The sequence below is a fragment of the Zosterops lateralis genome (assembly GCF_965231275.1).
Source record: "Zosterops lateralis genome assembly, chromosome: 1".
Taxonomy (NCBI): domain Eukaryota; kingdom Metazoa; phylum Chordata; class Aves; order Passeriformes; family Zosteropidae; genus Zosterops; species Zosterops lateralis.
This window is the reverse complement of record NC_139762.1, coordinates 205378-220158: the sequence shown is the minus strand read 5'-3', so window position 1 is coordinate 220158 and position 14781 is coordinate 205378. Positions and strand designations below refer to the sequence as shown.

At 45.0% G+C, this 14781-nt stretch overlaps 1 protein-coding gene across 6 annotated transcripts in view; it reads left to right on the top strand.

The window, feature by feature from the left end:
- The window catches only part of SMARCD3 (SWI/SNF related BAF chromatin remodeling complex subunit D3), an 82670-nt gene that overhangs the window by 31146 nt on the left and 36743 nt on the right, over positions 1-14781 (top strand). For 5 of the 6 annotated variants that reach the window (XM_083875362.1, XM_083875363.1, XM_083875365.1 and 2 more), the window contains one exon: positions 12971-13188. In XM_083875362.1, the coding sequence (XP_083731488.1) occupies positions 12980-13188 (209 nt within the window). In that variant the 5' untranslated portion in view covers positions 12971-12979. Of the gene's footprint in view, positions 1-2081; positions 2280-12970; positions 13189-14781 lie in introns of those variants that run through there. The other variant, XM_083875360.1, reaches the window with a different exon arrangement.

Genomic DNA, 14781 nt, shown 5'->3' with positions numbered 1-14781 from the left:
GCCAGGCACGCTGGCGTGTGGAATTCAGAGTCGTTTAGGTTGGAAAAACCCTTCCAGATCAAATTAACCTGACATTGCCACATCCACCAGACACAGAGCAGTTGGTTCCAGACTATGTGTGCCTTGAGTTCAGCTAGAACTGGAGGAATTTTTCTAGCACAGAACAAGGCAAGGCTACGTTGATTTGCTTGGCCTATTCCTTGTGAGGGGGAACTGATAACCACGCTCGTCCTCCCTAAACTTCTGTGATTCCCAGGGCTGTTGCCACACACCAGCATTTAGTTTGGGGTGGCCCTAAAAATCAGTGGGGGCCACTGTCTTCATCCCCATGTTCAGAACACCATGTGACCTTCACGGTTTGCCCTTCACTGCTACTCAATGCATCGCGTTTTCTCTGCTTGTTTTTATTATCAGATGAGGGGCAGAATATTTCTTATTTGCTTCTGATCTGATTCCGTTCCATTTGCAGTGTTGCCAGAAAATTCACAGCCCCTAGACAAGAATTTCAAGCAGAGGAATAGAATAAACCTCTCTTGTAACCTGGCAACATCTCGCCTATTGCTGCGCTAAGGGAGAGCAGGAACGCGGGGCCTTGTGAAGAAGGGGGAAGCAGCAGATCAGTGCCCCGGGCCTTCACTGCGGGCCGGGCTGGGCCATCCCTGCGGGCTGGGCTGGGCTCGGCCATCACTGAGGGCTCGGCCATCACTGAGGGCTCGGCCATCACTGAGGGCTCGGCCATCACTGAGGGCTCGGCCATCACTGAGGGCTCGGCCATCACTGAGGGCTCGGCCATCACTGAGGGCTCGGCCATCACTGAGGGCTCGGCCATCCCTCACTGCACCCCGGGCCTTCACCGCGGGCTGGGCCATCACTGAGGGCCGGGCCATCTCTGCGGGCCCGGCCATCACTACGGGCCCGGCCATCAATCCCTGCGGGCCATCACTGCGGGCTCGGCCATCACTGCACCCCGGGCCATCACTGCGGGCCGGGCTGGGCTGGGCTGTGCTGGGCCATCACCGCGGGCTGGGCCCTCACTGTGCCCCGGGCCGGGCCATCACTGTGCCCCGGGCCATCACTGTGCCCCGGGCCGGGCCATCACTGCGGGCTGGGCCATCACTGCGGGCTGGGCCATCACGGAGGAGCCGGAGTGTGTTGTGTGTGGAATGGCCGCCGTGCTGTCAGCGCCACGCTGGCCCCAGGGCCCCGAGGGGCTGGGCTGCTGCTCTCTGCTCCCTTCCCCCTCGGGTTTCGTGTTCCCAGCGCTGTCCTGGGATGTCACACACTGCAGTGCAGGGCTTTGTGTGGCAGGCGGCGAGCTGCTGATGTCTTACGGCAGCTGTGGTGTTAATAATTCGTCTGCGTCTGTCAGTCAGCTGGGCTCCCTGGAGGATCCATGGCGGTGGTGCCGGAGCATCCCCAGAGGGGTCACAGGGGAGAGGCAGGGCGAGTGCAGGGCTGGGAAGGAGCCGTGGGAGCGGTGCCGCCATTCCGCCCCCTTCCCCCGCTGATCTCACACTCTTTCCCTTCTCTTCCACATCTTGTCCCTCCCCGTTCCCAGCCCCGGCCTCCCGCTGCTTTCTCTCTTGTCCAGAGGGGTTTAGCTCTCGTCTCTCATGCTGGAAACGCTGCCAGCGAATGTTTCTGTGCGCTGCCTGCCAGGTCCCCGGGGAAAGGGCCTGGAAATGCAGTGCGGGAGGAGCAGTGGGAGCAAGGGAAAACCGCTGCTCGCCTGCTGCATTTTCTAGTGGGAAAACATCCCTGCGAGGTGCTGAGCTCTGTGTCACCGCTGGAGTTGCCCCCTCCCCCTTCCCCTTGCCCCAGAATTTCCCATCCCTGATGCAGAGGAGGAGAGGCTGCGGCACCGCCACGGAAAACGGAGACGTGTTTTTTTTTCAATTCGCCTCCTTGCTTATCTCTGCCTGTTTGGACAGAGAGGTTTAAAAAGCTGGATTTTCTGTCCCTGCAGAGTAAACAGACAGAGCCCGGCAGCACAAACTATTTCTGGCTTATCAGTGGAGGAATGCAGCAGCTGAGGCTGGGCGCGAGTGGGCCGTCAGCAAGGCCCTGAAGGGGCCCCCTCCCCACTCCGCGCTATTAGAAGTGTGAGAGCCCAGCAGGACTCAGAGGGGAGAGTTGGAGAAAAAGGCAGAAAAGGGAAAGAAAGAGGAAGAGAGAGAGTGAGAGAGGCTGAGCAGACCCCGATGGCTACAGATGAAGTTACAGGAGGGGCTCGCAAAGCTACGAAAAGCAAACTTTTTGAGTTTCTGGTCCATGGGGTGGTGAGTCGGGAAAGTTAGTGAGCTGGCTGGCTCTGAATAGAGGGATGAGTGGAAACTGGAGGTTCTGTGCTGGGCTGGATCGGCTCCTGCAGTGTGCTCCTGCCTCTCCAGGAGAACACCGGGGTCTGCGAGCCCCCAGCCTTTGCACTGATTCATTGATGATACAGGCTTGTGTCTGGGGGGATGTGTGCTGTGCTTTTTGCTGTGATTCTCCATGAATGGTGAATAGCATGCTTTTCAGCCTGATCCTGGTGCAGAATCTGCACTGGATCTAACCCAAATGGGCTTGTAGGACACTTTGTTCTATAATCAAACTTGTGTTTTGAAAAACAATTCTGACGAGAGCCTGATGAAGCCTTGGGGTGCTGCCTCTGGTTCTTGTCTCCAGTCTTGGCTCATGTGTATCCTCTGGCTTCTTAACAGGTGACTTTCAGGGGCTTGAAGAGATTAGCTCTGCAGATCTGTAGCAGTCTATGGAAACTGACCCACGAGAGAATTTCAGGGTGCCATGGTTAATTAAAGCATTTCTTCAGGTCTTTAAAAATGTTCCAGCTTTTGTTTAAGAATCAAGTCTTCGATCTCCATTTAAGGGGAAATGCTCACCCTGTTTTGCTGCCATTGGAAACGTTCTTTAAATGACTCTGATGTCTGAGAGCAGTCATCATTTATAACATTGGGATTTCTGTCATTGATACATATTGAATAGAAATAAGGCTGTTAAAGAGCCCCAAGGAATGAGATATTGTGTGGATACTGGTAGTACCCAGTGCTTCTTTCTTGAGGATCGTGGCACCTCCTGTGACACCTTTTTGAAGACATGGGGTGGGGGCTCCTGTACAGAGATCATGGAAACCTATGGGGCTCATGGCAGACTATTGAGTTGTCTCCATATTCAGGCTTATTTCAGACGTGTAGGATCTCGTGTGTGTCCTTTAGATCCTGGGTATGGTGGGACTGGAAGGGCCGAGGGCTGTGAGGTGACACTCTGTGTTGGTGGGAGCTGTGAGGAGCTGATGTGGTGCCCCTGTACAGGAGCAGCCTGTGCTGGATGGGTGATGTGCAAGCTCTTCAGGGTGATGGAGACTGTGTGTGCTGGTGGAACAGTGATTTTGTTGTGGACTTTTGGGTTTGTCAAGGTGGTCTGGATTGTGGTGGTGGTGTCTGACCAGAACCAGAAGCAACTTGGGAGGGTGGCAGATGGGATGATTTTGCCTTTCTTAAAGTTTCCCTTGGCATTTGTACACCAATGCTCTTCCTTTAGTATCAAGAAGAGCAGCAAAAATAGTTATGTGAATTTGCTTATTCCACGTCTAGCTGGCCTTCGTGTGAAAGCAGCATGCAGGGCTCTTAAGCCTGGGAAATTCTTAATTTATACTGGAATGAAAAAAAGCAGAACTCATTTCCATTACTTATTTGGATGCCAGGAAAGTCTGCCTTTTCTGCCCTGGAAGTTTTGTTGCTAGTGGCATCTTATTTAAATAAATGCATTAGCCTGGAATATCTGTATATATTTTCCTGCTTCTTGTTGCTGAGGCTGGGGCTTCCTGGCTGTTGTTCTGGTCCTGAACTCCTCTTGTATCACCCTCTCCTTTCCGTCTTTATCATCTCCTTCAGTTCTTCTTTGGTGCCTGGTTTGTTCTTTCCTTTAGTTTTTTTCCTCATCTCAGGTTCATTTTGATGAAAACATGGGTTGGGGTAGTCACTCTCCCATAAAAGAAGAAAAAAAATTATAGTTTTTTTTTTTATCTCTCCAGGCCCTGTATCCTGCCAAATAAGAGAATGGGCCATGCCAGCCATTACCTTGAGTTTACCTGGTGCTGGCTTCTCTGTTTTGTTACTACCCAAAGTGTGTAAACACCTGAATTAATTCCTTGAAAAATCAAGTTGCATAGCAAACTCTAGTGGAATTTATTGGAGTCAGATTCTATTTTAATTTCAGAGACCAATGTCTTCCTCAAATGACTATTTTTTTAAATTTTATCTATGATAACATTAATTTGGTTATCAAAATTGTTTTCTTCCCCTTCTGCCCCCCCCAAAAAAAAAAAAAAAAAAAAAAAAAAAAAAAAAAAAAAAAAAAAAAAAAGGTGGAGATCCAAGCAGAGGTAGAATGTTGTGAGAAATCTTTTTTTGCTTTGTTGACACTTACATGGGCAGGGTAATTCTGTAGTACTTCCTAAGGGCAGTTAGCTCTTGGATTCACTTGATCTTTCTTGAAACATATGTTCCTTTGCTAAGGTCACTTTGCCCTTTGCTCTTGTGCACCTGATCTTTCTTTTGTGCTTTTCCATACTGCCAGCTTGGATGATGTCTTCTTCCTCATTTGTCCCAGGCAGAAAGGATCCCCCTGAAAGGTGAAATCTCATAAAGGTTAAAACTCTCAAGAAGCCCCAGCCTCTTCATTTTCTCCTACTTGAGACCTTGGTAGTTTGGTACACCTCTGGTTAGCAGTTGGGTTTTTAGCAGAAAGGTTAAATTATTTTCAGTTATTTATTTTTACTATGCTTTTACTCCTGTCCAGTTTCATTTGCATCTTCCAGATCGCTTTTGTGGGAAGAATTTTTTTTCCTCCAAAGGCTTCATCCTGTACTTCATCCTTTTCTTGTTGTTGTTGTTCCTCTCTTTTTCTAGCTCTTGTATGGACAAATATGGCTTTAATCACCACATTTCTGTTGATTATCTTTTTATCAAAGCATTTTCTGCTGTCCAGTAGTGCGTTTCAAGCAGTCTTTATGGCATTTCTCTAGGTGTCCAGCTGTTGCCTTATATTTTGTTGAACAAGTTACTAGTCTTGCTGGAGGTCATTCCTTTCCTCCGTTTCCTCTTACCCTCTACCGTAGGCCTCGTTGCTGGCTGGATCCCATAAATGGATCCTGCCTGTGTCTGCCTCCCCTGATTTTTTCTTCATTTCTTTCTCTGTTTTCTTTTTCTTACTCAAACATGTATCTGCCTGTTTAGTCGTGAGAAGGTCCATGGTGCTGGTCTTGCCAGAACTCTTGTCCAGGTATTTGTCCTCTTGTGACTCAATTGCAGGAACCTTCGCTTGGTGCCTGGTGCTGGCGACCTTGGCTGTGTCATCTGCACACCAGAACCTGCTGAGAGGTTCATTTTCTCCTCCCGTTGTTCTGACCTTTTTAATCTGCTTCTGTGTCCTTTTCAGTTCCCACTTTATCTTCCTTCCAAAGCCAATCTTCTTCCCTTTTATCCACCAGATACCCCTATAAAGGTCTGTGTGCCTTTCTTAACTCTGGAGTCACAGCTGTATTTACAATGTACTTGCTGTCAGTTCAAATCACCTTTTTTCCTTTAGTCATCTTAGTCTTTGTCCTCTTTGCTGTGCTTAGGAAGTTCTCTGTGGCAATATAAGTCCTTATCCATATTTATTTTCTGCTAATAGGCGTTATTTCATAGTTCCTGGTAATCTCTACAGTTTAATATTAGTTACACTCCAAGACTGCTAATTCATACAAACCTCTGTATTGCTGATGTGACTCCTTTGCTTATCCTCAGTCCTCTTTTCGTTTGGCTATCTACTTCTCAAATTTGGTCATAGGATTTTATGATAAATACACAAACTGTCTTATATGAAATGCCATTTACAACAGTAAAAGAAGAGTGTCAGAGCATTCCGGCATGTAAACAAATATTTAATATATATGATAAATAATTTGTCAGTGTTAGAACAGACTAAACAACAGGTCTGATGGGTATGGGGGATCTATAAGAGATTTATCAAAAATCTGATTTGTGATTTGGGAAAAGGGGTAAGCAATGAATTTCATAAATGAGTTTTGCATCTCCTGATACATTGTGGGTGTAAATGAAATGTCACCATTCAGGAGAAAGGCTTGGAAATCCTGTGAGCTGCCTAGTGTCTAACTAATAACAAATCACATAAACTATTAGCCTGATTGGGAAGTGGGGCAGGAAACAATGCAGAGGCAATTGTAAATCCATGGCATATACTTACAAAAATGTTTTTCTTTTTTTGGTAATCTGTATGACTAGCAAGCCAAGAGACATAGAACTCAGAGGGCAACAGTAGTGAGAGACCTCTGAAGGCTTCATCAGTAGGAGAATAGGGATATTTTTGATTTTATTTATAATATCTAAGTATAGAGACTAATTATGTACGTTGTAAAATCTCTGTCATTGGAGGCTCTGAGGTACTGGTTAAAGAAATAAACGTTATCAAAGATGATGGAGATACTGGTGATACTTCTTTGAGATGAGAAAGAACTGCACGACCTCAAGGACTCATATTTCAGTACATTATAAAAATCGTGGAGGTTTTATTAAAATGGAAAGAACTAAAGATATTTTCCTAAAATTGAATGGTGACCTGTTTTAATTGTAAGTGAATAAAAGTGACTGTTTCTCCCAGCCAGTCACAGGGATGTAGAGATCACTACTGGCAATAGTGAGGTGAAGAGAGTATGGGCCAAGTTTGAAAAAAGTAGAGCTTTGCTAATGAAAAATATCTTACTGATTTTTCTTTTGTCATGCACGCAGATACTGTCTTGTCAGAGCAGAAGCCAGCTAACACTGGAATGACTAGAAAAGAGCCTCATGAACTGTTTGTTTGGGACAGTTGGTTCCACTTTCTGCCACAGAAAGTGCAGAGCTCCCGGCTCCACAGAGCTCCCTGCATGATTCTCTCTGCAAGGGCATCCTCAGGGAACGGGGCCTGGAATGGAGGCACCGGTTTGCTGTGTGCGTGTTCCCTGTTGTGGTGAACAAGGAGGTGTTTGGGGTGAGCAGGGCAGCCTGGAGAAATCAAGGGACCTTAAGGCAAGGAATTTGGTTGGGAAGGTAGTTGCAGGGGACAGTTAGAGTAAAAACCTTGTACAATGTTCAACTGTGTGAGCAAGCTGCTGGTAGAGACTGAAGGTTTGTCCTTTTCTAGCCATGGACTGATTTCAGGCTGTCAGATAGAGAAAGGTTCCTACATAACGAAGAAAATAAAATCATATTAATACTAGACAAGGCTTTAGTTGAGATCAAAGTGATTTTGTGCAATATGGGCTTGTTAAACAAATAGGAGTTGCTGGTTGAGAAAACTTGGATTTGCTGATTGATTATTGTAAGGGAAGAGGCAACGAGCTCTTGGCCATCTTCTCTCTCCAGGCTGATCACTGTGCTGCAGAGCTCTGTTGTTCCTTTCCCTCCCAAAGCCATCCTTCTCAAGTGCCTATTCTGGTAGTTCTTCACACAAAATCCCTTCCACACATTAGATCACAGCAGTAGTGTGATCAGATCTAATAAAGCTGGTGGAACTCAAAGCTGGTCTGTAAGGTTTGTTTCAATTCCGAAGACTTTCTTGGGTGGGTTTTTTTTCGTTGTATCCAAGTGCTCTACTTGAGCCTGGTGGCAGATTATTCTGAGCTGTGAACAGACATATATGAGATAGAACTGAACTTCATCTCATTTTCCAATTCACAGTTCTGTAAATGGAATATTTTCTAAGTTAAAGACTTCTGGATTGTTGTGAACATTATATTAAAATATATGGTACCTGGAACACCTGGACTTACAGACTGAAAGCTTTTGGGAAATGGAGGAAGGTGAATATGGCAGGAAGCAAGAATTGCAATACTGATGTTTCACCTTACTAAGCCTCTAAAACATTCATAGACATTAAAAAAGGGACCTTATGAAATAACATCTGCAATTGTAAGGCGGAGAGAAGCTTTGTACCAGTTTTATTTGTTGTACTTCTAAGAGTCCATTTTGAAACAACACATCCAGTTGGGAAACCATTTGTGCAGTCAGAAACTTGTTGCCATCACACAGTATCAGTCTAGTCTAAATTTCTTAAGAGTTCCAGGCACTTCTAGTTACTCATTCTTACTTCCAGGCAGCCTCAGGTATCTCCTCTTACTTGTGTTTATGAGCTATAGAAATCATAGAATGGTTTGGATTGAAAGGGACTTTAGAGGTCATCTTATCCTACCCCTCTGGCATGGACAGGAACACATTCCACTAGACCAGGCTCCAAGCTCCATCCAGGTTGGTTTTGAACACTGCCAGGGGTGAGGCAGCCACAACCTGGGCCTCACAACCCTCATAAGTAAAGAGTTTTTTTTCTAATCTAAACCTACTGTTTGTCAGCATGAAGCCCTTTTCTCTTGTTCTGTCACTCCAGGTCCTTGTAAACAGTCTTTCTCCATCTTTCTTGGAGACTCCTTTTTAATTAGGAGATATGCTGTTTGTATACTTGGTGGTTATTCTCAAAATCTGTCAGTGTCTCAGTTAACAAGAAGCCCCGAGCCAGCTGTAAGAGCCTCCTGTGCAGTGCTGAGGTGGATGGAGTCTGTCAGGACAGGAGATTGCTGTAAATGCAGCACTCAACTGCAATGCAGCAACTCCTGGCTCTCCATTCAGTCTCTTTCTGAGGCCTCTTGTGGGTGTTTTTGCTTTACTTTTCTTGACACTTTCTTTTACTTTCACCTGTCAGTTCTCCGGGTTATTTTCCTCTTACTGGTATGTCCAGACAGGAGTCCTTTTTTCTGCTTCTGTGTTTTGACTGCTGTGATGCACATCCCCTGAGAAAAGACTTCACAGTAGAAGAATGTAGAAAAGCACTGCTCTAATGTTGTCTTGTTACTGCTGTCAGACGGAAGTTCACTTAAGGATGACAGAGAGGACAGGGGCAGAGCTCTGATGTGACAGGAAGTTTAGACAAGGAAGACAGCAGACAAGCCAAACGTGGCTTTGGAAACTGGTCAGTGGAGAGGAGTGCAGGGCTATGGCCTTCAGGTGTCAGGGGTGGTGTTCTGCTGCACAGTGGGCTCAGGTTTGAGCAGCTGTAGCCAGAACAGTGATGGGCCATGTACACAGACAATCAGCAGAACTCTTGGGGACCAGTACACGTGCATGAAATACTGGTCAGGGCCTTTGTGCACTGTACTGTCTTTGTCTTGCTGCTGTGCCTCACCTGTGCTCTGCTCTCTGCTTCCCCACCTCAGAGCTGTCAGAGTGGTCCCTTCAACTGGGGACAGATCCTGACCCGTAGATAGATGCACCTTCAAGATGTCTTTCAAAAGCCATAATGGTATTGGAATACTCTTTAGTATGAGGACTTTTTTTTTTAATGTCACTACTGTGAAAAATTTGATGTATTGTCCGTTACAGTCTTGTCTTGCACATGTGTTTGAGAGCAAAATAAGTTCTTAGGTAAGGTGAGATACTTACTGCTTGTATGTTCTTCTTCTATAAAAGTTTAAATAGTTAAAGCATTTCTGTATCTTGGGAGTCTGGGGGGTTCGCAGCAGGAAGACAGTTGCACAGTTGCATAGTGAGTAATATTTTATCTATGAGTGATATTGGAGTTAGGAACATCAGAACAGAGACAAAGGAATGAGGTGGTCAAGGGATGAGATCGAATGTGCTTTTGCTAGAGCTGCCTCTCTTTTCTCATGTTTGTCCTTTCTCTATTTTAGTGCTTAACAAAGGAAACTGAAGGAAATTCAAAAACGGAATACCAAGACTGAGAGTAGATTTAGCTTGCTGACCTTGTTCTTCAAGCCCTGAGTTGTCCTTTAGAGCAGCATCAAAGTGAGCCTTCAGTTTTTCTAGTGGGCCTGTCAGTCTCCATGAGATGGCTGTGCTCGGGATCCGGGCTCCTCGGAATGACTGTCAGATGTCCCCAGCTGACTGACAGGCAGCAGCTGCCCCAGTGGTCTGCCCATTGCTGGAAGGAGGCCACAATGTGTGGCCTGACAGATGACAGATCTTAAATGCAGGCTCAAGAGAGAAGCATTTTTGGGGCCATTTCTTTCTGCTGACGCTGCCTGGGTCAGAGGGTTGGGAATGCATACATGGGAATAGAGAGCACTGTTCCCTTCCAGCTGTTCTTGGGGCTCCCAGCTCGTGGCAGGAGACATTTGGAGCTTTGCACAAAACTGCAGTTTGGCCTGTCTGCTGCCTACTGCTCCCTCCATGGCCACACCTGCCATTGCTTTCTTATGTCAACACTTGCTGAATTCACCTGCTTAGATTCCTGTCCTGGAGACTCTCCTGCCTCCTGCCTTGCTTCTCTCTCTGTACCAGTTACAGCCCATGTTGGTTCTTTGCTGTTCATCCATTCCTCTCCTTTCTCCAGTTTCCTTTATAGATACAAGTGTAAGGAATATCTAAGACTTGTTAGGGAGGGCACTGAGCTTTGGGGGCTATAGTGGATTTGGGTGGTTAATTTGGAGATGTGGGTTCAAATTATTTTTAGAATTATGTTTTATTATGATAGTTATATGCTTAGAAATCATTGAAATTATGAAGTTAAAACCCAAGTGATACATGAAATTCTGAAAGTTAAACATGAAATAAATAGTCAAGTAAATAGGACAAACCAGAGGAGTTAAATTAACAAAGGAAATATGCACATTTATTCTGAGGAAACAAAAAAATTATCTGTAGATTGACTCAAATCAATGCAAAAAAATTGAGTCTGACCTGGTGCATTGCTAAGAAAAACATGTGAAAGCTCATCCTTCTCCGTAGGAGAAGATGCTCTTAACTTCCCAGACACAGACACTTTAGGAGTGATTAACAATAGCATCAGTTGATGAAATAAAGGATGAAATAAATTTTAAAAAATAATTATGTATGTTGACTGTGCTCTGAATATTTTCTTCCCACCCCCCAGTGGACTGGCTTGCATACCCTCAGGGGTGCATGCATCTCGCTTTGGGGTCCAGTAGTGTATTTCTCCCAAGTACTTTCTCAGTCTGCAATTATTGAGCCAAGTATGTCTTCCATGTTGTTATCACCCATTTGGGAGAGGGTTCCACGGGCTGATAGCCACAGTGTGACAAACTCACCCTTCCAGTGGGCTGTGAGCCTGACCCCGGTGCTGATGGCCAGGATTCACTGTTCTAGCAGGGGCAGTGACCAGTCAATACCTGACTGTCCTCCCCAGGCCACGTGTGATTCTGCAGAGCTCTGGCAAATGCCCCTTTAGATCATCTTGGGTCACCTCTTTCCAGATGAGCAGTCACAATATATTTACCTTAACTTCCATTGATGGAGTTCCACATGTTAAGGGTTTCTGTGCCATTCATTGTCCTGGTTTCGGCTCCTCTCTGCCATCACTTGGCTGCAGGAGCCAGAGCTGCATAGGCCTTCACTTGTGGACACACCATGGCCATGGCACACTGATATCTTCTGTTCCCTCCATTCTTACTGCTTTTCTTTATGACTCTTTTTGACCTCTAGTAACCAGTGAACTGATATTTTTCTGGAAGTGTCTGTTTAAACAAGATCTCAGTTCTGCTAGACAACAATCAGCTTAGGGCCCAACGCTTTTTCTGTGATTCTTGGACTGTTTTTTCTCCTTTTGTAATTCAGTTTAATATGTATTGAACTACATTTGTAGCTTCCTTTTAGGTGTTCATTTTGTCTCATAAAGTCCTTCTGAAGTTCTTTAAGCTGGCCTTCATCCTTCCAGCATGAATAACTTACCATTACCAACAAACTTTTTCACTTCCTTGCTTTTTTCCTGGCTTTTTTTGGTTCTTTTTTTCCCCCAGGTTATTTTAAATATGCTGAAAAGAAGAAGAAGAAGTCCCAGTAGAATTTTACATGTGCCTTTCTTTTATTTTCAGAACCAATTACCTTTGCCTCATTTCTATCCTTTAACCAATTGTTTATCCATAATGGATGTCATTGCCTTTTGTTCCTTAAAAGACTTTGTAAAGAGACTTGGCTTTCAAAGGACTTTCGTTGTACGGTTACTCTTATTCTCATCCTTGTTCAAATGCCTAGAGAGTGTGTGTCTGTATTTTTGCATATATGTGGACATATAAATATGGATAATTCTCAGTAGGAGACTAAGCTGATCTCTCAGCTTAGTTTTGAATTGTATTTTACAGGCAGCAATTATTTTACTGGTGGTTTTCCTTGATGACTATAAACTTTTAGAATTCAGGATTTGGTTTACTGTGTGTCTTGTGCAGCATTAAGCTTGTGATTTGAACCACTGTCTCTCAAGAGCATGCAGAAGTCAACATAAATGCCACGGCATTAGAATGCCTATGGGGGCTGCTGACAAACTACCACATCCGCTTCGTGGTTTGTTGTTGTTTTTTTGTTTTTTTTTTTTTGTTTTTTTTTTTTTTTTTTTGTATTTTAAAGGCTTGATCGGAGACCTGACCTTTTTCTTAAAAGATTCGTGTCGCGTTATGAACTTACACTGCTCTCTGGTGCAGGCGGAGTAGAAGGCTCTTAATGGAGAATGTTTATCCTGGTGTTGTGCCTGTGCTGGTTTCTGTCTCAGCTGATCAGAGCCGCCTGCTCGGCAGCGCAGTGTGTGCTCACAGCTCTGAGCAGCACGTGAGCTGCACCACTTTGGGCTGCGTGTCGCTGCCATCCATGGGGTGTTCTCTTCAGGCTGAAGGTAGAGCTTCCACCTGTAACCTGCTCTGGATATGCTACTGACCACTGAGTGTTTTCCCAAGCCTAGCATTTCGCCTCTCTGTTTCCTGTCTACTTTATCCCTGAATAGTTCTTCATGACATCCAAGATACACTAGTCACAGAGCTTGTGTGCGTTGTGTTGCTGCTTAGTGTTTATCAGGATGGTCAAAACCATCAGGGGAGTCTGGTGGGGCCAGTGTTGCATGATTTACAAATGTCTTGGCAGCTGCAGAAACAGGAACCAAAGTGGCTTTTCTTTCCGTTTCGCTTTTCCTCCAGCGCCCTGGGATGCCATCGGGAGCTCGAATGCCCCATCAGGGGGCTCCAATGGGTCCTCCAGGCCCCCCGTACGTCGGAAGCCCCTCTGTGCGACCTGGGATGCCCCAGACTGTGATGGAAACAACAAGGAAACGCACTGCACCACAGCAAGTCCAGCAGCAACAGGTGCAGCAGCAGGTGCAACAGCAGCAGCAGGCCACTCAGAACCGGGCTAGGAGGTGAGTGTTCTGGAAAGAAAACACAGGAGGACAATTGGAGGAAGCAAAAATGATACCTGTTTAGCAGTAGATCTTAAGACCTTTAAGATCAAATGAGACAGAATAGAAGATCCATGTATTGTCAGATTTTTAAGCAGGAAAAACATTGGTAAATTTTAATTCTTTGTTGTTGTTGTTTATGAGTGGTCTTGAACAAACCAACCTTTAATAATACCTGGTTTTGAAGTTATTCTGCTTTTAGAGCTTTGCAGGTTTGTCAGGCTATAAATCTGTTGATTATGTTTAGCCTTTGGAATTAATGAACAGTTCTCTTCTAATATAGTACAATTACTGCATTATTTGTTTCCTGTTCTGTATAGTTGCTCTATTTCTGACTGGCTAGTGTAGTAGTTTGTAAATGACACAAGTGGAAGAAACTTTGGTTTGTCATTTGAATACTTGTACTGTGGTCACTCAGAAGAGTGGTCATAAGATTTGCAGTTGTCCCAAGTGGTTTTACATATAAGGTGAATAAATATGCACTAGAAGTAATTTCATAAAATGAGAGGGATTTCTATAAGGAACTTTCTTTTTGAAATGTGCTCACCTTGTACATTGCTGAATGCATTCTCTCTTAAATAAGTTAACTAATTTCTTTTTGCAGTATGTTAGAGCCCATCAGTCTCAGGTGTTGAGTACGATCCACACACACAGGGTGCAGTCATCTGTGTGGGCTATCTTTTACAAAATCACTGTAGATGTATATACAGCTTCAGGCAGTGTTCTGGTGGTGTCAGAGAATCCAGCTGTAGATAAAACATGACTCTCTAAGCTCAGTTCTTCAGGAGCCCTGCTCTGTCCAGGTTGTTTACCTTGGATCAGCAAGCCAGGTTTGGGAATGCTTGTGTCTGGGATGCATCTGGAAAGGACACTGATCTTGAGAATATTAATACATTACAGTTGAAAAAGGTTGAACACTGAAGGAACGTGTGTGAGTGCAGCAGATGAGCACAAGCAGTGTATGTGCATCTTGGAGGCTTTGCCCAGCACCAGTGAAAATGCACATTCTGTAGCACCTCCCAGAAGGTTGTCCAGGAAACTGCACAAAATAATGCCCAGCCTTCAGGTACTAGGGTGGATATAACCTGAAAAATTGCCCCTGATGGATAATTCAGGTAAACTTTAGTCACTCACTAGTTTCCAGGGAGCATTAAAGGACAGTATTTGCTAAAAGCTGTTGACCTGACTCACAAAAAAAAGTTCCCCTCCCCTGTTCTTCAGTGTTTCTAGTTCAGGACCCAGCAGTGATGTCTCCTACCTTGAGCCCAGTTCACACCAGTGCTCCCTGGGTACTCAGAGAGTTTCTCTGTTTCTTCTGCTGTGCCTTCCCTTCAGATAATGTGATGATTGTTTTCCCTTTTTTTCCATTTCCACCTCCCTGTCATTTCTCATTCTGTTTTTTAAGACACACTTTTCTGGCACCTTGGGTCCACTTCTGGGGGTAAAAGAATTCCATGTTTTTTAGCACGGGCCAAGAAAGTTGCACTTGTCCTTTCTTGGCAGGTTTGGTGGAGACAAAAGTCTCATTTCTGTAACAGAGTATTGAAAAATTTG